Below are 22091 nucleotides of genomic sequence, written 5' to 3' on the forward strand. Positions count from 1 at the left end.
TAATATAAAAAGCTAATGCTTGCAAGTTTAAATGAAACCTCTGACAAGTAAATAGGAAAGACCTAAGCTTGCACATCGATTTAAACCTCTGAGCTAGCAAAAATAAGTGTTTATTATAGGCTATATAAAAACCTCTGACGTCGGAACATCATTTTATAACGAAAGCTTAGCATGAAACTGTTTTAGACTAAATATAATCAGGACACTGAGACATCAAAATTCCAGCACTAACGAGAAGATTATCTTTTGGAGTCAGATATATAAATCATAAATTAAAACACACATTTCTTCCGACTGTACCTATTTCCATCATTTGGTCATAGGAGAGCAGTGGGCTAAGTCATTGATGCTTTCTATTTTAGCCCTACAAACTATGACCCTATGAATTTCCATATTTATTAATACTAGGATTGTTGTTTTAAAAAAAAATATTTTATCCTCAAATTCTTATATCCTTCAGTGTTTGTAATTGTGAATTGTTTTATTCTTGGTCTAATATTTAAACTTTGTGCAAAGTACTTTGAGATTTTGGACCTAAAATAATAAATATATATATTTTAAAATAAATATAAATAAAGATTATTATAATTTAAAAAAAAAAAAAGATTAGATTCTTTTCCATGTTCATTTTTAAACTTAAAATACAAAACACTATAAAAACAATAACAACCTCCCACTCTGTGTTTTACACACACTCAAACTTGCCCAGACTGCGTTCCTCATATTAGTTTAAACGTGTCATTATTACTAAGCCTATAATGTCGTATAAATTATTTTGATGTAATTGATGTCGTGTGACTATTTCTATTGTTGTTTTATTGCCAACAGCATTAAAGCACAGGTAAGAAGTTACATCTCACACACTGGAGGAATCCACACACTTCTTAGCCTGGAGGTTTACATGCTACATCTTTGATACAGTTAGTTCAGTATGAGTAATTCATTCATGAGGAGCAAAAGTGCCAACATTTATTGGCACTGGTGAATCAGTAGTTAAGGTTGAATGGACTGAAATTTTGTGAGTTCACAGAGAACCACAGTTCTTGAGGAAAGAATGCTCAGCTAGTTGCTTCGACTGGATTCTCTTTCACTTTAAATCACTCTTTCAATAAACATCTGCCAAATGAATAAAACGAATAAAAATTCTAATTTAAAAAAAGTTACAAAGAAGTTTGAACTTATTATTAGCATAACAAAATGGGACAAAACACAGTGGCTTGCATAAGTATTCACCCCCTTGAACTTTTCCACATTTTGTCATGTTACACCCTGTAAAGGAAATGGATTTAAATGGAATTGTGCCATGAATCTACACAAAATAGCCCATAATATAAGTGAGAGGGGGAAAAAAAAACAAAACAAAATATTAGCAAACAAAAAAGTGGTTGTGTAAGTATTTGCTGTGAAATAGTTCTGGTGCAACCGGTTCCCATCAGAAATCACATGTGGGGTTGAAAACTTATGCAAGGCACTGTATAGATGTATGTAGAACTACTGTAACAGAAGTGCAGCATCCAATATGATTAACCACATCAGGTAATAGAATTCCTTAAATAAGTCGTTCAGGAGAAATAAAATTTGCAAAACTTAAAAGGAACGTTTGGAACGTCACAAGTTCTTAAGTAGTTTCATGTGGTCTAGCAGCGGTTGTTTACAGCACAGTAATCCATAAAGAGTAAGAAAGCTTCACTGGGTTTGTTTACTGTAACATTATGAGGGCAGCCATGTTGGACGAATGGAATCAGTTTTTTGGATTGGATTGGTATCATTCCAGACAATACAGACATGCTGTATAATATGTTAAATTCTATAGAAAATATCGAAATTCTAATTCAAACCTAAATGTGTAAATCTCAAGATTAATGATGTTTGACGGAATAATATTTTGGCTTTAAGTTGGTGGAAAGTTTTTGGGTGAGATTGACATTATTAGTTACCCACATTCGATTTGTAGCTGTTTAAGGCATTAAACATGTCTTGTGTGATTGACTACATATAGAATAAAGGGAAATTGTGTCTGTTTTGTGTTGTTGTTGTTTTTTTCTTTTTTGCTGTTAAGTCATTCACCAATGTGAGACGTGAGATGTGGTCCTTGTTAAATTTTAATAAGGAATGAGGAAATAACTGCCTACATCTGCAATGCACATAAAAACCTTTTAACAATAGTAAGGATTTTGCAGCTTAATGAAATTTCGCACGCTTTATGTTATCTCATTAGACTGGTTCCACAATCTGTCTCGCCTTCCTGCTACAGAATGAAAGCCTTGTGGGAGGGAATAGCAATGTTTATTGGTCTCTGGTGCTCATGTTTTGAACTGGGCCAACCACATACTAAGCAACACACCACTGTCTAATCAGATGGTAGGATGCCACTATAAACTGCGTCTAAGTTGTGCCTTTAAGGCCAGACAGTTTCCTGTGGATTTTGGCTTGGATCACTGAAAGTAAGTGATGTTTCCAGTTTATTTGTGTCCATAACTTTGTGTGTTTCCATGTATTGTTTCTGAATTAGGTCAGTACAACCTAGATTGAGCTTTCAGTTTTAAAATAGTTTGAATTCACGGAACAGGTTTTGGACATATCTGCCGTGTTGGACTGAAATGCAATACTTTTTATTACAGTAGGTTTAAAGGACAAAAATCTGTATTCAAGCCACTTTAGTTATTTCTCAGTTTGTTATGTTTTAAACCAGAATGCAGGTATAATGCAGTATGAATATGCAAGTACTGTTATTTTTCCAAACTTTTACATGTAAACCTATATAGCAGTATTGTGTGTAACTATTGTTGGTAATCATGTAACTATTGTGGGTAATCATGTAACTATTGTGGCTAATAATGTAACTATTGTGGGCCATTAATCAAGGGCTCCACCTTGATGCAATTATTCTAGTGTACTGGAGTCTGAAGGTAAAAGCAATGCTTTTGAAGATTAATCACTCTCAGTACTGCATGCTCACATTTTATTGTTTTATTAAGAATTTATACAATGCCACTTTCTTGTTTAGCGTTTTTTCCCTCCCAAAGGCACCATCTCTCACCCGCAAGTGATTGCTGAGAGGGCGACATAATGCTTACTGGGTTGTGGGGGGGTGGGGGGGGGGTGGCGGGGGGGGGCGGGGGTGGGGGGGATGACGACAAGATTTTCTACATTTCTTCATGTCCAACACATTACATTTAACATCATTGCAATGGAGCATAAAAGCTCAATTTCTACCCCTATGGAAACGTGTTTTTTATTTTTTATTTTGTTTTGTTTTTTTAGGAAGCAAACTACAAAAGTAGGTTTTATTTACTTAACATACTGTAGGTCCAATAGAAAAAGTATGCTTCTATTTAAATGTGTGGGTTTTTTTTTTAAACCACCTAAAGGCTTTATAGTCAGGTCCAGCCTGACTTTCCTGGAAACATGCTTTTCTAAAAACACCTTTTTATTGACAGATGCTTAATCAAGTCTCATTGGGCTGTAAAGTGCAAAACATCCCCTTAATCACAATAAGTGCAGACTAGAAATCCTAACATTATGTATATCAGATTCCACATATAATCCTTGTAAACAGAAATCTTAGTCTGCCGTTGTGTGTTAAAAACATGTCACTCATTGTATCCTACTCAATTTTACTACCCAAACGCTGAATCAGATGTGTAAGTGGTTTATAGTGAAAATGTTATATATCGCTGACTGTATCCTGTTTGTAGGCTGAGTATCTAAATGAGCCTTTTTCACTGAACCTGTTTTTCCTCCTGTAGTCAGGTGTGTTTTCTTCCTCACACTCCTATATGACCATAGTGTTGTTATGAAAAGCAGTTACATGTGTTAGCTTGCCAGAGCATTAACCTGATCCACACAGATCGCATTCTTTCAGTCCTGTTCTCTCTCTTTTTTAAACGTTTCACAGCTGTCTCATGTCTCATGTTTATTTAGACAAACGAGTCCAGCCACATGTTTTTTCTTTTCTTTTCTTTTCTTTTCTTTAAGCTAAGAACACCTTAAGTGGATGCATTAAGAAACCATTTTGTGACTTTAGTTTACAAAATGTGGATTTTAGACACCTCATATGTAAAGTTTCACACATTTTCCACATGTAATTCATTTAGTAGTTACACATGATTTGTTTATTTTCACAAATGATTTTTCCACACAGTCAAATTATTTTCATGTGATTTCTTTTTCACGTTGTTTATTTACACATGATTCGTATTTCACATGATTTATTTTACACGAGCCATTTATTTTCACGATTCATTTATTTTAAAATTATTTGTTTATTTTCACGATTCATTTATTTTAAAATTATTTATTTTCACGATTCATTTGTTTACACGATTTATTATTTTCACATCTGATTTTTTCCCATGATTCATTTATTTACACGAGTTGTTTATTTTTCCATACTTTTTTTTTTTTTTACACATAATTCAGTTCTTTATGTGATTTTTAAATTTTTTATTATTATTATTATTTTTTTTTTACAGATGATTAATGTAATTTCACTTCTGATTTTTTCACATAATTCATTTATTTACATATGATCTATTTATTGTCCTGCAGGCACTTTTTTCACAGTATTTGTTTATTTGCATGTGATTAATTTATTTTCATATCTGATTTTTTTCCCCACATAATTTATTTAAAAACAATTAGTTTATTTTTCACATTATTTATTTACATAATTCAGATTTCACATTTTTTTTTACACATCATTTATTTACCTTTTATTTACCTTTGATTAATTTATTTTCACTTAATTTTTTTGACATGATTTGTTTATTTTTACCTCTGATTTTTCCACATAACGAATTTATTTCTATGATTTATTTATTTTCATGTGATTCATTTATTTTCACGTGCTTTTTTTACACAATTAATTTATTTGCACTTCTGTTTTTTCCACATAATTCATTTATTTACATATGTTTGATTTCTTTTCCCTGCATTTTTTTTACATGATTTATTTATTGTCACGTGATTTTCAACATCATTAATTTATGAATGATTTGTTTATTTTAATGTGACTTAATTACTTCACGTGCTATTTTTTCACATGGTGCACTTTCATATGTAATCACATGTGAAATGTACAGTATGTGAAACTCTATGTGTAAGGGTACACTGAAAATAAATAACGTGTTGGATCAAATTAATTTATTAAAGTAAATATTTTTAACATTCAACTTAAAAAAGAAAGAAAGATAAGATCTGACGACCCTCCACCCTCTCTGCTGTTTTTTCCCAAAACCACTAGCAAAGTGTTATTCTGTTTGCTGACACACAGGAAATACACCGAATGTTCATTACATGAAAATTATCATCTAAATATGAAATATTAAATCAGTCCTGTTTTAAAAGTACCTGATTTTTCTGTGCCAAGTTTAAAAATCCAGACTCTAGTCTGAAGGACAGTATCTGCCTAAGTATTCAGATATAAATATTACTCAGATACAAATATATTATTATAAATAAATAAATACATAAATAAATAAACGTGGAATAAATGTAAAAAATAAATAAATAAAATTTTGTTTAGACTTTGGATTGTAGGCTTTTGTGGCATTTTTAATTTCTGTGTTGAAGATGTTGGAGCCAGACACATACTGTATAATCTATTATTATTATTAGCATAAGGACAAGAAAATACAGAAATAAATGAATGCGTCAATAAATAATAATTAAAAATAATACAAATATTTATTAATTACATAAAAAATAAATTCAGGAATAAGCACATAGCTACACAAGTAAATAAATAAGGTGTGTGTGTGGGGGGGGGGGGTTTAAAAATGGACACTTTACATAATTGCCTCTTCTTCAGATATAAATTTAGCTCAACTTTGTTGGGGGGACAAAACAATTTTTCTATAGCTTGCAGTGAAATGAAACTTTATAATTTATGTGCGAATGTGAAAAAGCCTAAGTGCCTTTTGGGCATCTTCTTAAATCCCGCAAACGCTGCAAAAACTAATTGACACTTATTTTGTCAAGCAGGAATCATGAAGATCGCCGCTTTCAACATTCAGAGATTTGGACAGAGAAAATTATCAGACCCTGATGTCGTGAAAACACTTATTAGGGTAAAGATAGACACATTTCATGTACATTATCATGTCTTTTCTATGTCTATATTGAGAAGAATATCTGAGAAGATTCTCTCTATTCATGTTTTGTGTTTCAGATAGTGTCACGCTATGACATAGTTGTCATCCTGGAGGTGGTGGAAAAGAAGGGAAAAGCAATTGACAGATTTCTAGAAGAGCTAAATGAGTAAGCTAGTGTATGTATATATATATATTATATAACCTTTCACAGATAGCTAACATTGTTCTTAAAATGAGGGTTAGATTTGAAGGAACCTTCTCTTGGCAGGGCCAACCCAGAGAACCCTTACAGCATGAAGCTCAGTGTACGTCTGGGGAGGACCACATACAAGGAGCAGTTTCTGTTCCTTTACAGGTACACCTGCGTTTTAAGAATACATATTTTAGAAACAGTTTGGCTAAAAATGAAGACACAGTTTCACAATTTGAATCCAAATATACTGAAGTTTGCCACTCGGTGTCAGATGTTTGATTCCTTTAATCTGACTAGGATACACCACAGCCAAAACGAGTCGGATCCTTTTTAAGGCTACGAGACTAATGTTGCTAACAGATAAGGGAAATGTATAGCTACCAGATTAGCATCATGCAAAACTATATGCCTAAATCATCACATACACAAACACACACACAAGCACCAAAAGAAATCATTTGGTTTAATTAAAACATTTGCACGCAAACCGTTTCACAAAATAAGAGAGGAAGTCTGTATTTAAAAGTGTAAATTTAAATTAAATTGGACCTATGCTATAGTCTGAATCACTAACATCATAAACTTTGGCCCACACATTCTACTTTTTGCCTGTTCTTATAGATAATAATGGCTTAGAGAGTTAGAAACCATATAAATAGGTTTGTCTGAGACATGTGTGATGATTAAGCATGTCTTTTGCGTGATGCTAAGGTGTTAGATGTAAGATTTTTTATAGTATTATTTATTATGTAAGATTACCGCTTATTTGTTAGCTTTGTAGCGGCAGGGTTAAATTCAAATGGCTGGATATGGAGTCAGAGTAATTAAGTAAACATTTGAATCATTCGAAATTTTCATTTAAAATGCAAAAATTTGAATTTGAACGTTAGAATTTTGAATCTGCATCACTATACCATTTGAAATGGAATGTTCAGATGAAATTCACATTGGCTGTGTGACTGAATGATTGAAATTTCAAAATGACGTTCCCGTACTCACATTTTAAACTGCTCTGTTCCAGACCTCAGTTCAATTTCTGATGATACAATGCAGATTTGTTAAAAAAAACTTTCAATGGCAGATTTTCTGGACTTTTTCACTTCTCTACAGAAATTTTATGCTCAAAATGCTCTAAAACAATCAAAATAGTGCAAATCTCAAAATACACACATTTCACCTAAGTTGTATTAACAACTGTTGGCGTTATTGCAGATCTACGGTTTTAGTGTAGTAAAGTTATTTGCTCTGTAGTTTTTTTTAGCATTGTAATTAGGTTATTAATCTTTTGTTGATCTAGACCAGGGGTGTTCAAGCTTACCTGCAAAGGCTGGTGTGAGTGCAAGTTTTCATTCCAGTCAAGCAAACTTGTTCCACCTGTTTAATCAGCATCTTGGCTTTCAGTAGACTCAGTTGTGGCTTCTTCTTGTTTAGCATGAAAACTTACACCCACACTAGCTCTTGGATGATTGGCCACCCTTGATCTAGACAGTGAACACTGACTAAACAATACATTTAAAAAACTCATTAGAACTGAAAAAAAAAAACATTTTTTTCTATTAAAACACCATTTACAAAACATCCTTATACAGATTTACTGTATACAACAAACTAAATAATACAAATTCTTACCTTCACAGAAACAAAATCTTACAGTAATTTTCTGGAATTTGCAAAAATACAATGCTGGAAATATATTAGCTATCTGCTTTCAGTACTTTAATGTAATCAGTTTGGCCACAAAATACATAAACATTTGTCATTTGGGCTGTAGAGATAGTATTACTAGTGTTGCTAGTGGTAGAAAAAGTACATTTGGGAGTGACTAGTACAATCCCTCTCTAAGATATTCTTTTTTATACCCAATCATGTTACTGACCTGTTGCCAATTAACCTCCAGTTGTTTCTTTTTAGTAACATTTACTTTTCCAGCCTTTTGTTGCCCCGTCCCAACTTTTTTGAGACGTGTTGCAGCTATCGAATTCAATATCACCTTTTTTTTTTCTTTCTTAAAACGGTACATTTTCTCAGTTTAAACATTTGACATGTTTTCTATGTTCTATTGTGAATAACATACGGGTTTTTATGAGATTTGCAAATCATTGCATTCTGTTTTTATTGACATTTTACACATTTTAAAATTGACATTTTATTGACAATCCCAACTTTGTTTGGAATTGGGGTTGTAATTCTTAGCAATTCTAAAACTGTCAATCCAAGTTGAGGTTGTATTTTCATTAACAGGGGTGCTGTGGTGAACGTGATCGGCACTTATCAGTATGAGGACAATCAATCTGGAGATAAGGATGCCTTTGAGAGAGAACCTTATATCCTTCGTTTCTCTTGTCCTAAAACAGGTAGAAATTAATGAAAGGGTGTGTTAAGGGGTTCTCTCTTGTCTTTAAAAATCAGAAATCCATATATTTACAAGTATTTAACATTAGCTCAAGTGTTCCAGTGAGATAGCAAGAGAAAATAAGAGGAAGAAAAAATTACCCAAATAACTACACTATATGGCCAAAGGTTTGTGAACACCTGATCATCACAGCCATATGTGGTTCTTCCCCAAACTGTTTCCACAAAGTTGGAAGCATACAATTGTACAGGATGTCTTTATATGCTGTAGCATTACAGTTTCTCTTCAGTGGAACTAAAGGACCCAAACCTGTTCCAGCATGACAATGACATGGTCTGCCAAGGTTGGTGTTAAAGAACTCAAGTGGTCTGCAGAGAGCCATGACCTCAACCCCACTGAACACTTTTGGGATGAACTGAAACACCGACTGCACCCCAGGCCTCCTCACTAATGCTCTTGTGGCTGAATGAGCACAAATCCCCACAGCCACACTCCAAAATCTAGTGAAAAGCCTTCCCAGACGAATGCCCATGGTTTTGGAATGGGCACATAGGGGTGTGATAGTCAGGTGTCCACATACTTATGGCACATATCTGTTGCTTTGTGCTGTAATCTATTGATTTCTACTGTGTGTGTGTGTGTGTGTGTGTGTGTGTGTGTGTGCATGTGCATGTGTAAGTGATGAAGGATCTGGTTCTGGTGCCTGTCCACACTAAGCCTGAAGACTCGGAGAAAGAGTTGGATGAGCTGTATGATGTAGTCCTGGTTGTGAGAGAGAAATGGAAAACAGATGTAAGTCAAAGTCAACGTTAATGAGCAAATGATTATGCATGTATACAGAATATTAACCATTATGTAAACATCTGACTGAAATACATGTAATGAGAAATATACTTAATACCTACAAAACTCTGCTTAATATAATTTAAATATAAGCTACTATGGGACTGAATTCAATTAGAAGGAAGTAATTAAAGTAATTGAGATGTTTAAAAATGTACCCTTAATGGTTCATAGTGCATCATAATAATAATCTTCAAAATAATAAAGCAGCATCTGCATCAAACAAGAATATTACATGAACACTTCCCCTGTCCTTTGTCAAACAATCCCACTGGAAGTTTAGTTTGTCCTGTAGTGTCTTATTTAATTTTTAGAATCTTATTGGAACTCTACTTGTATTTTATTGGAAATGAGGGCTTGTTATTGGAAATTACAGAGGGTACTATCTATCTATCTATCTATCTATTATCTATCTATCTATCTATCTATTATCTCTTATCAATCAATCTATCTATCTATCAATCTATCTATTATCTCATCAATCGATCAATCTATCTATCTATCTGTCTGTCTATTATCTATCTATCTATTATCTCTTATCTATCAATCAATCTATCTATCTAGCTATCTATCTGTCTATCTATCTGTCTGTCTGTCTGTCTATTATCTATCTATCTATCTATTATCTCTTATCTATCAATCAATCTATCTATCTATCTATCTATCTATTATCTCTTATCTATCTATATATAAATCTTAAGAAACCATCCTGTAAACATAATCGGTTAACAAGTCATGGAACACAACATTTTCTTTTATTTAAAGCTGACATATACTGTGCTGACAATTAAATATTAGCGTAAGATGTGCTGTTTTTCCAGGAAATTACAATAAAAATTTTGTTTACATATTTATACCCTTGACCAAAAAAATCCATGAAAATTCCTTGTACAGCGTTAGAATTTCGATCATATTTTGAAACCATTCATATAAGATTCCTACAGGAATTGTCTTATAGGACAAGACATAAATATCCTGACCACTTCTACATGATTTTGTAATGGCATCCATTTGGGAATCTTATTGGAATGGTTTCAAAATATGAGAGAAATTTTAGTTAGAATCCTGTACAAGTTTCTTATTGGAATCCTTTAGGATTTTTTGACAATCGGTTTAAATGTTGCTTTACATATTAAGGACTGTCAGTGGAAAGGAAAAATCATTTTATGGCCCGATTTATGGACAAGACATTGCTTATATTGTTCTTATACACAGCATATCATGATCTTGGGTGACTTCAATGCGGATGGCAGTTATGTGTCTAAAAAAGAGATGAAGGCAATCCGTATCTACGAAGATGAAGACTTCCACTGGCTGATTAGAGATAAAGTGGACACCACTACGAGCACAAAGAATGACCACACTTACGACAGGTTTGTTCAGATTTGATGGATTTGTTGTGATGCGGAGATGCATACAGAGATAATGAGTGAATCTGAATGTTGTACTGTATGTGCTATTATCATGTTACGACCTCTTCGGATGTATTAACAAATCAGGCTATATTGCCATGGAACATTTGTGAGACCATGGCTGAGACCACACCATCCACACTTACATATCCAAGTAATGCATCACTGGATTAAATTCACTTGATTTACCACAATAAGTAGAGCACTGAATTCTGGATAAAAATTCACCTGCCCAGTTTCAGTGAGCAGATTTTGTGTGCTTGGCTGACAGGACTGGAACTCAACATGCTTTTCTGCTTTTGTAGCCCATCCACCCCAGACTTTAATGTGTTGTGCATTTGATATGTTTTTCTGCTCACCACAGTTGTAAAGAGTGGTTATTTGTGTTACCGTAACCTTCCCATTAGCGCAAACCAGTGTGGTAATTCTCCTCCGATCACTCTTATCAACAAGGCATTTCGGCCCGCTTAACTGGATGATTTTTGTTTTCCGCACCATTTCGTATGCGCTCTAGAGACTTTTGTGGGTGAAATTTCCAAGAGATCAACAGTTTCTGAAATACTCACAACATCCTGCCTGGCACAAATACCCATTCCACGGTCACTGAGATCACATTTTCCCCCAATGGAAAATTACACATGTGTGTGTGTAATAGTAAACCTTGTTTTATTATTCAATAACTTAATCGCTAGAACATTGTTGAGTACTTTACATCACCATACACATCTCCTATTTGTATGAAGAAAGCTTTTCTTTCATATGAAGGTATTATGCCAAAAGAAATAGAAAGGGAAAAAGCATTGGTGCGTTAAGCCTCTACGTGTCTCATAGGCTTATCGTACAACTGCATTATTGACATTGTCCTAGTCCTTTATTTTCTATCGACCTATACATTGAATTAAATTTGCATTTAAATACGCCATGTTATAATCAGCCAGACATTTCTGCATCTCTATTCCCATTAGGATAGTGGTGTACGGACAGAATACGCTTGATGCCATTGTCCCGAACTCTGCCAGAGCGTTTAACTTCCAACAGGAATATGGACTGACTGAAGCTGATGTAAGCACAGTTACTTTTATTCTGTGGATTTTAAAGTCATTTATTTACACATCGTAATCATTTGAGTTGCCATGTCATCAAATAGCTGTACTTGGTAGGTGTATAATTATGAACTGCAACCTATCTGTTGCTATGTACGATGTGTCAGCCCCACTTCCAGTCATAAGGGACGACCACAGGACCATTGATTTCCAAAGGCTAAAGGATGTAGGATTGAAGAGGCATTGATGGTACAATGACTGGCCAAGAGTGGCCATTTTCTATTTGATAAGGTGGAGGCAGCTGACAAACTGTGCAAATGACAGGTTACAGTCAGTAATTATACATATACGAAGTGACTTTTACAGTATACAGACCTATACAAGGAGGGAGAAACAATGACGTGAGAGTTATTTGGTCAAGGAATCCTTAACTGCTATATGTTTTCATATGCATGTTGATAATGTGGGAAATCTAATAATATGTATATTTAGTTACAGTGTCTTGCATAAAATGGACTTCAATGGGGTTATACAGTACTGTACTGTCCGAAAGTCCTACTTTTTGTAGTACAAACTGTTATTGATTTCTATTTTACGACTTCTACATTATCGAGTCAGTACTAAAACATTTTAGATTTCCAAACATTCGTTTTCCAGCAAAAAAATGAAATGTTATAGAAAAATGTTTGTACGTCAGTAAAGAAAGCAGCATATTATGTAAGAGACACTTTTCAGACAAAACACACATAAATGAAGGCTGCTGGGTTTTGCAGCATAAATAAGACGCGAGTGCGACAGTCAAAGGCTCCAGAGGAACCATGGCTGGTTCTGCAAAATGCTCAATAAAACTTGCAGCTCATTTCCTTATAAAACTGCACTAATTGTAACTGAGATTACTTTTCTTTTTAAAGCAAAGGGTCATCACACCAAAATGTTCACTTGTTATAGAGTATTTATTTATTATACTGCTTGTTATTTTATTATTTTTTTTTAATGTATAAACATTTAATTTCATTATTATGTTTGAAGGCATCTTTGCTCTTCAGCATTTCTTTGCATGTGCCTAAGACTTTTGCACAGTTCTGCATGTCATGAATCTACACACAATAACCCATAATACTGACGTTAAAAAAGAAAAAAAAACCATAAAAGTTGTAACTTGAAACATTTCTGTTCATCCAATCAAACAGTGCTTGAGCAATCTTGCTAAAAAGAATGGGTATAAAAATAATGATCCGGATGTACAAAGCTGACAGATACATATAGACCTGCTCAACAGACTTCTTGTTTTTTTTGGTTTTTTTTTTTGGTTCAATTAGTCACAATAACCAAATGTTCACTGCGCATTTCAATTTTAGACATATTGTGTATCAAATGGCAAAAATCCCAGTTAAGTCCATTTCAATCCCAGGTTGTATTACTATAAAATGTGTGTGTATGGAGCAGTTCCCCAACTTGCTGGAGGAATGAATAATAATGAACCCACATACCTCTTCCTATCATTTCGATACTAAGTGAGCAAGTTGCATCATTAATTTATGGCCTTCTTGGGCCCTTAAGCAAGTCTACTCATCTCCAGCTGCATTAATATGATCATACAGTACCAAGAATTGATCCTTAGGCATTAATGAACACTTTTACAGGCACGTAAAGTGAGTGATCACTATCCAGTGGAGGTGGAACTGAAATTAAGCAACGGCGACGGTCAAAGTAAGCAGCTAAATTCTTTATTTGTACATCCCATTAGCACCTATGATCTAATACACAATACATAGGAGTCACTTCAAACTAACACCCCCCACCACAAAAAAAAAACAAACAAAAAACCCAATAAACAAACTCTTGCTTTAGGCTCTGCCACATGCAGGAAATAGATGACAGCAGGAGAAAGAAAACACTGGCAGAAGACCCGGAAAAAGAAAACCATTTTTTCTGAAAATAAATGCATGGCTGATGTTTGAAATTAAAATGTACATTTTAAAAAATCTGAAATGTGTTTAACTTTTGTAGTTCTTTGTTTATGCAATAAACATTGAGTGATTCCACACCAAATACATACAAAACTTTATTTATGCGTTTTTTCTTCTCATCCTCACAGCAGGGTATTAAAAATGCTAGTTGGTGTACATTTGTGGCCCCAAAGCAGACTTGTTCACATAACAGTTCTCAAATGCGTTTAACTAATGACTCCAACTCATTTCTTCCCAGACTTCTTGATTCCGCCCCCAGCTGTGAAGAGCAAAGCAGAGAGCAGATAAGATGATTAACTGTTTGCAAAACAATGTGATTCGGGTTTTTTGTAACATCTCAGTGTGTATGCACGAAAAGTGCAATGTTCGCTACTGAGGCCACGCACTGTTCAGTCCTGCCATCTAGAGGTCAACTTCATTTATCTCACTGAGCAAATTACCAACTATAATATGGTGAAGCACAGCTCCAGCACCACAATATTCAGTAATTCATTCTTCAGTAAGCTATTTATCCAGGTCAATCCTTTTTTATTAAATATATGATATAAACAGAAATAATATCAACATTCTTTTCTTAGAGTAAATTCCGGTATCGCCATTGGCTGAATGGACGCGGAGATCTATTTTTGTACCAGGTGTTTCATTCTTACTTTCCAAATAAAGTAAATCTCCAGGTTTTTAGAGGAGTCTTAGAGCAGGAAATTCAGCCAATTGTGTTGGACACCTAACATATAAGATTTTATATATGTACTTTGATATTTGCTTTGTAAATGGCAAGCAATAAGGAATTAATAGAACTTCATCACTGTTAGGTGTCCATTAACACTGCAATAAGATAATCAAGATCATAAGGCAATTCCATTAACACAAATTTATGACGATTTAATTTGCCCAGCCGTTCTCCAGGTTGGCAGAGACCCTGTGAGGCCGTGCTGGATATCCTCGTACAGTCTCACTGTTTGAAAAGTACAGCCAACATCATGTTGGCGTGATGCGAGAAGTGTCCAAGATCAGCATGTCCTGAAGTGTTTTATTCCTCATACTTCACAGCAACTTGCAATTTAGAATTTAGCAAAGAACGAGACAACACACTTTAACCCATTTATAGTCACATTTACTGTTGTGGAACGTCCGCACAACAAGCTCGTTCCTGTTATCATTTTTATTACAGCGGCTATAAAAAGCTGTAAACTGGCTGCTACAAAGTGCTGACACTGTGGACTCCTTCCATAAACAGCACGTTAAACAAACATCTTATTAAAACTTCACCACGTCAACAATGACACTTTTCGGAATCAGTTTATTATTGGGCTTAGATTACGTGGCAGACAGTCCACACAGCTGATTCACTCAGTAACTGCACCCATTTCCTCATATTTCTCCTGTTATTTCTATTCTTTGACTTCAGACTCTGCGATTTCATTAAACCAACCACTTCAAAACATGTGAAGGAGTCTTTCCTGGTTATATATTGGCTTCCATTCGCATATAAGCCTCTGATTATTTCAGCGGATTTGTACTAGGTCTAGTTCACATTTGACCCCTTTCTGACTAATTACTACTATTAATAAACAGAAACCCAAGTAGGGGTGGCTCCTGTTTGAATCGTTTCTTTTTATTATTAACGTGATTCTACATTTTACACTAACCAGAGGCACCAACGATCTCTGCTACATCTTTCCATGGTTTATATTATTCCGTAACATATTCTATATGTATATACATATTTAATGGGAGGTTGTATATGGCAGGATATGAAAGATGAAACCACGGTTTTAAGTTTTCTTTAATTTTTGTGTGAAACAGTAAACGGGAACTAATTGCAGGTAGGAACTAAATCAGTCCCTCCAGGATTTTTACGAGTTTGCGATCGCAGAAACGAACGCAAAAATCAAGCAACTCTGCAACGTTCGCAGGAGCTTGCAATGTTTCAAAATTACCACATTGTTTTCGCTTGCTAGTGTGAACGCAGGATTACAAAATCAAACCGTCTCGTACCTAGGGGTCCTTTTCCTGCTGCTTTGGCTTTCAGCGCCTCCATAGCTTTCTGCTCCTCCTTCTGCTTCTGCTTGAAGGCAGCTTCATCCTGAAGGGGTGTGAGGGAGACACAAACATGTAAGAGGTTAAACCTGCTCTCTTTTATCACCAATGCGGTATTCGGTTTACAAAACAACAGCCTCGCTACACTCTTTTCCTCCCCTTCTTCACAAGGCGCAGCTGTGGCTCGGATGAACTCACCTCGTCCATCTCCTTATTTTGTTTCTTAGGAGCCTTGAGGGGTTTCTTCTTACCTCCTACGAGTGCAAACACATTAACAGTCACACTGTAATCCATTAACAAAAGTGCACATCAGCAAACTATGCAGTGTTTCACTGAGTAAAGGGAAATGAGTTATTATAATCTGAAAGGACACAGAGGATTGAACCAGTTGCTGTAGGTTAATCTCCTGAGAGCCATGATTCACTGGTTAATGTCTGGAATTAAGGACAGGCTGCTCAGGTACATAACATCTCCATATTACAGCATCATTCTCTCCTTATTAGTTAAACGTTATCCAACTGTTGCAAGGCTGAATCTCAAATGGCTTCCTACTAGATAAATAGTGCACTACATAGGGTGTACAAGCCATCATTGGTTTAATCCTACGTAGTGCACTTATAAAGGAAGCATTGATGAATTGGTATTCAACCACCGACATGCATTTAATACATCGCATTACACAGTTTATCGAGCTAAAAAAAACTCAACAAAAACAACTCGCTAGCTAGCAAAGTCAAACTGAACAACTAATTTCGACGGTGTTTGATAAATATTTCTTATATTAATTCTCGGTTAAACTGACAGTTAGCTAGCGTGGCTACAATATTCGGACAAAACGGTGATTTCGCGCAGTACTATTTAATTATATAAACTAACACATCCACTACATTACTTTATCTAATTCAATTTATAACAATACATTTTAAGATATTTACCTTCTCTTCCAGACATATTGGATATGCTGGTTAGAAACGGGCGCGTGCGAGAAGCAGCAAGGTTTCGTTCAGAACGGCGGTACTTTTCTCCACTCGTATTAGGGGGAAAAACCCCGCCTATTCCGCAACAATTGGCTTGTACTACACGAATACGGGTGCGAGGCGAAGTAAAGCCTGAGGACCCCATCTGATGCTGTTTAACCTGGATGTAGTAGACTTATCTTGTGCCTGAACTAAAAGTTATGTCATGTACGATACTATGACTTTTGCATAGCTTCATATCTATCTATATATAGCACTTTTAATACATTATTTACGCTCAATTTTAATAGACGGCAACAGACAGAATAAAAGCCAACATCTGGTATGTAATATTTGTATATAATGTGCTTAGATCAATAAATTTTGGACCTAATTATCTAAGTAGCTAATGTTTAGATGCTAGGTGAGGTATTGGAAATGACATTTGTAAGAGCATCAATTAACAGTTTTAAATATGTTTGAATGTAATAACATGCCTTTTTAGCAAGTTTGATAGTCATATTAACAGCTATGTCAAACTGTATGTTATTTTTGTTTTATAAACTGGTTAGTCTGGTTATACACAGTGCCCTCCAACTAATATTGGCACCCTTGGTAAATATGAGCAATGAAGACTGTGAAAAATTGTCTTTATTGTTTAACCTTTTGATCTTTTGCTAAAAAAAAATTCACAAAAAAATACTCTGGATATCAAACAATTGCAAAGACAACACAGGTTTATATATATAAAAAACTTTGTTAAATATAGGTGTGCAACAATTATCGGCACCCCTATGAATTCATATGAGAAAAATATATTTGAAGTATATTCCCATTGATATTTAAAAAAGTTTTTTTTTGTACACCTGGGTGACTAGGAACAGGAAATTGTTCAACCATGACTTCCTGTTTTACAGGGGTATAAATATGAGGTAACACATAGGCCAAATTCCCTTAGTAATTCATAACAATGGGTAAGACCAAGGAATATATCTGTGATGTGCAGCAAAAGGTTATTGAGCTTCACAAAATGAGAAGTGGCTATAAGAAAATAGCACAAGCATTGAAAATGCCCATTTCCACCGTCAGGGCAATAATTAAGAAGTTCCAGTCAACTGGAAATGTTATGAATCAACCTGGAATTGCTGTAGGTTAATCTCCTGAGAGCCATGATTCACTGGTTAATGTCTGGAATTAAGGACAGTTCTATGGTCAGACGAAACCAAAATAGAGCTTTTTGGCAATAAACACCAGAGGTGGTTTTGGCGCACACAGAGAGGTAGCCATATGGAAAAGTACCTCATGCTCACGGTTAAATATGGTGGTGGCTCTTTAATGTTTTGGGGCTGTTTTTCTGACAGAGGACCTGGACATTTTGTTAGGATACATGGCATCATGGACTCTATCAAATATCAACAGATATTAAATGAAAACCTGACTGCCTCTGCCAGAAAGATTAAAATGGGCCATGGTTGGATCTTCCAGCAGGACAATGATCCAAAACATGCATCAAAATCAACACAAAAATTATTTACTGACCACAAAATCAAGGTCCTGCCATGGTCATCCCAGTCCCCTGACTTGAAACCTATAGAAAACCTGTGGGGTGAACTGAAGAGGAGAGTCCACCAGCTTGGACCTTGACATTTGAAGGATCTGGAGAGATCCTGTTTGTAGAAACGGTCTCAGATCCCTTGTCATCTGTTCTCCAACCGCATCAGACATTATAGGAGAAGACTCAGAGCTGTTATCTTGGCAAAGGGAGGTAGCACAAAGTACTGACTAAAAGGGTGCCAATAATTGTTGCACACCTATATTTAACAATTTTTAAAAAAATATATATATACATGTGTTGTGTTTGCAATTGTTTGATGTCCATGAAAGCGGGGTATTTTTGTAATTTTTTTTTTTTAAACAAAAGATCAAAAGGTTAAACAATAAAGACAATTTTTCACAACCTTCTTTGCTTATATTTACCAAGGGTGCCAATATTAGTGGAGGGCACTGTAGGTGTGTACATAAACAACAAGACTATTAAGACTAGATTTGTTTAACAGCTTACAGTGTTCCTTCTTACTCCAGGTTGCAGGATTGATATGTGTGCTCCGTAAATGAAAGTTCAATGAGCTACAAAGGGAGCTGTGTTCTACAAAGGAGAAATGGCACTTGCTTCTACCTTCTCCAAATCTCTGGTAGAATCCAGTGCAATGCGTTCTCCATCAACAGAACCTTCTGTTCTCAGAAAAGTCCACCAGATAAACCCGTGGTCACTCAGGAGCAGACATCGGCTGCCTTGAAGAACATGGCCAAGCTTGGGAAACAGTGGGGACAGAATACTGTGAAAACTGCGACAGCTACTGTCAATCACTGGTGGGAAAAGTATGAAGAGTTTGTTGGCCTTAATGAGGTTAAAGATGCTCAGTCCAAGGTTACAGAGGTATGTTTTAATCTACTGATATTCCTAATAAGCTCTAGTGTCAACAATCCTGACCGTGGATGTGTTGATGTTTTGTGATCAGGCTGAGAAAGCTTTCATGGTTGCTAGGGGAATGGTTCACGAGGCTCATGTCAGTTTGGAGGCTCTTCAGTTGAGGCTTAAGGAGGTTAGAGATCGTCTGGATCGAGTTTCGAGAGAGGAGGCACATTATCTTGAATTAGCAACACTGGAACACAAGTTACTTCAGGTGGGATGAGAATCAAGACATCTAGGTGTTTAATGAGTTAGATGATAAATATATTTAGTATATGTACTCATTGATTCTTCTTTTATACCAACAGGAAGAACGGCGCCTCAAAACAGCTTACGAAAACGCAGAGGAAGGCGAGCGGGAAAAGTTTGCCCTTTTCTCTGCTGGCGTGCGCGAGAGTCACGAGAAGGAGCGGGCTCGGGCAGAACGCACCAAGAACTGGTCCATCATCGGTTCAGTACTGGGTGCCTTTATTGGTGTCATGGGGTCCACTTACATCAACAGGGTGCGCCTTCAGGAGCTGAAAAGCTTGCTCCTGGAGGCTCAGAAGGGACCAGCGAGCCTACAGGAAGCTATTAAAATCCAAGCCAGTTCTCACAAGAGCCAGCAAGAGGAACTCCGAGGCATCATAGACACGTTTAATTTAGCCATTACTAATAGAGCAGATGAAAAACCTATATCTGTTCCCAATCTAGCAGCCCAATCTGTAATACCACCATCAAAACCCAGCATGTCAGAAGAGGCTGTTAAAGAGATGCTTCTGCACAGCAAGAAAGCTCAGTCACTTGTGGAAGATCTCAAGCCACAGATGGAGCACATCAGGCAGAATTTAGGGAAGATGGCGACTGAGCTTCAGGCCGTGAAGAAATCCGTCTCAGCTCATCCTGTGGAAAAACCAGTCATTCAGATAAAAGATACACCGCTTTTAGTGTGTGAAACAGAGAGCATCATCCAAGGCCTGGACCAGACTGAGAAAAGACTGGAGGCTCAGATTAACAGGTCTACTCTGTACAACACTATTCTGACTTACACAGCATTTGCTTTATCCATGCCAGTGCTCTATATTATCTTCAAAGGTACATGATGAAATTGTCTAGACTGTAGCGTACACTTAAGGGGCCATCGTTTGTAACAGAAGTAACCTCAGCTTTTACAGAGTACTGTAGGACCTGTATGATGAAATAATGCACTGATGAGTAAAGAATTAAAAACTTTAACATGAATTATGACTTGTTGCATTTCTTATAATCTACAGACTTCTCTTAGGGCTTGGCAATATGATAAGGTATCAATATTGTGATCAATGACATCACAATAAGGTTTCTTTGAGTATCAGTACTGTAGTAAAACTGGGTTTTTTCATATAACTGGGTTATGATATTAGGGTTTTTAAATAGAACCGTACTATTTTTGCTGTAAATATTGTCATTTGGGGTGCCATTTAACCCTGGTAATTCTTAAAAATTTAACTAGGACAACATAAAAACCCCTACAGAATTAACATCCATGCTAATGACATTAAGGGCATGGGAGGGGGGGTGGGGGTGCATCGTGGCTTAATCCTGCCTCTGCCCTGTTTGAGCGGTGCACTGGGTACTCTGGTTTCCTCCCCCAGTCCAAAGACGTGTTGTAGGCTGATTTGGTATTTCCAAATTGTCTGTAGAGTGTGATTATGCCCTACGGTGGGTTGGTACCCATCCAGGGTGTTCCCTTCCTTGTGCCCTGAGTTCCCTGGGATAGGCTCCAGGCTCCCCCATGACCTTATGAAGGGTACGCGGTATGGAAGATGGATGGATGGACATTAAGGGACATTAACTGTAATAGTTTAATTTAATCATTTCTTTTTAATGTAGAATTTGGGTAATAAGAGAATTCACCAGTCAATAATCACAATATCAATGAATATTATGGAAAGAAGAGAGAAGCCATGATCTTCCCATGATCTTCAATAAATTCAGATGTTGCAACTTCCTGTTGAACATGTGACTTGGAATATTCCAAATATTTCATAGGAGTGAATGTGTTCAGGTAACAGGGTTGAGTGAATGCTGTGGGACACGATTAATATGTACATTTTTCATAACCTGTAATGGTTCTTAGAAAAGGATGTTTCAAGCATGAGATGTACTCTCAATAATGGACTCTCAATAATGCAAAAATAATACTTTTTTGTATATGATTCATGGTAAAGTGTAGGTATATTGGGCGGTGACAGGCAAATTGCAATTTTCCAATGCTTTAGCTTATTAATGTAAAGGTTTTAGAAATGGTGTCTTAATGGTTGGCACATTCGCCTCACATCTCCAAGGTTGGGGGTTCGATTCCCGCTGTGCCCCTGTATGTTCTCCCCGTGCTGTGGGGGTTTCCTCCGGGTACTCCAGTTTCCTCCCCCAATCCAAAGACATGCATGGTAGGCTGATTGGCATGTCCAATGTGTCCGTAGTGTATAGTGTATGTGAGTGTGCCCTGTGATGGATTGGCACCCCATCCCGGGTGTACCCCACCTTGTGACCGATGCTCCCTGGGATAGGATCCAGGTTCCCTGCGACCCTGAAGGATAAGCGGTATAGAAGATGGATGGATGGATTGACATTAAATCTAATCTAACACCCTGTCCAGGGTGTACACCGCCTTGTGCCCCATGCCTCCCTGGGTTGACCCTGTATGATAAGCGTTATAGAAAATGGATGGCTGGTTTTAGAAATTAAGCATGTTGTT

General features: G+C 36.1%; 3 protein-coding genes across 4 annotated transcripts; 2 read left to right on the top strand and 1 right to left on the bottom strand.

The window, feature by feature from the left end:
- The first annotated feature begins 1887 nt into the window (after positions 1-1887).
- On the top strand, positions 1888-13881 carry LOC128625140 (deoxyribonuclease gamma). Of its 2 annotated transcripts, none has more exons than XM_053653242.1 (10): positions 1888-2444; positions 5983-6071; positions 6173-6261; positions 6364-6450; positions 8530-8642; positions 9321-9433; positions 10700-10857; positions 11862-11958; positions 13583-13649; positions 13791-13881. In XM_053653242.1, the coding sequence occupies exons 2-10, from the start codon at positions 5991-5993 to the stop codon at positions 13811-13813; spliced, it is 828 nt and encodes a 275-aa protein (XP_053509217.1). In that variant the 5' UTR covers positions 1888-2444; positions 5983-5990; the 3' UTR covers positions 13814-13881. The 2 variants fall into 2 exon arrangements, with proteins under 2 accessions (XP_053509217.1, XP_053509216.1); XM_053653241.1 differs by having other exon boundaries at positions 2247-2444; positions 5986-6071.
- On the bottom strand, positions 13651-17032 carry tma7 (translation machinery associated 7 homolog). Its single transcript, XM_053653243.1, has 4 exons — positions 16885-17032; positions 16148-16203; positions 15908-15995; positions 13651-14168 (listed from the first exon to the last, which is right to left on the bottom strand). Exons 1-4 carry the CDS (start codon positions 16898-16900, stop codon positions 14134-14136), a joined length of 195 nt encoding a protein of 64 aa, XP_053509218.1. The 5' UTR covers positions 16901-17032; the 3' UTR covers positions 13651-14133.
- A 68-nt stretch (positions 17033-17100) lies between these two features.
- Positions 17101-20593, top strand: ccdc51 (coiled-coil domain containing 51). The gene is made up of 4 exons (XM_053653239.1): positions 17101-17248; positions 18988-19342; positions 19425-19589; positions 19684-20593. The coding sequence occupies exons 2-4, from the start codon at positions 19028-19030 to the stop codon at positions 20455-20457; spliced, it is 1254 nt and encodes a 417-aa protein (XP_053509214.1). The 5' UTR covers positions 17101-17248; positions 18988-19027; the 3' UTR covers positions 20458-20593.
- The last annotated feature ends 1498 nt before the right edge of the window (positions 20594-22091 follow it).

Source organism: Ictalurus furcatus, chromosome 21, assembly GCF_023375685.1.
Source record: "Ictalurus furcatus strain D&B chromosome 21, Billie_1.0, whole genome shotgun sequence".
In the NCBI taxonomy this organism is placed as follows: Eukaryota; Metazoa; Chordata; class Actinopteri; order Siluriformes; family Ictaluridae; genus Ictalurus; species Ictalurus furcatus.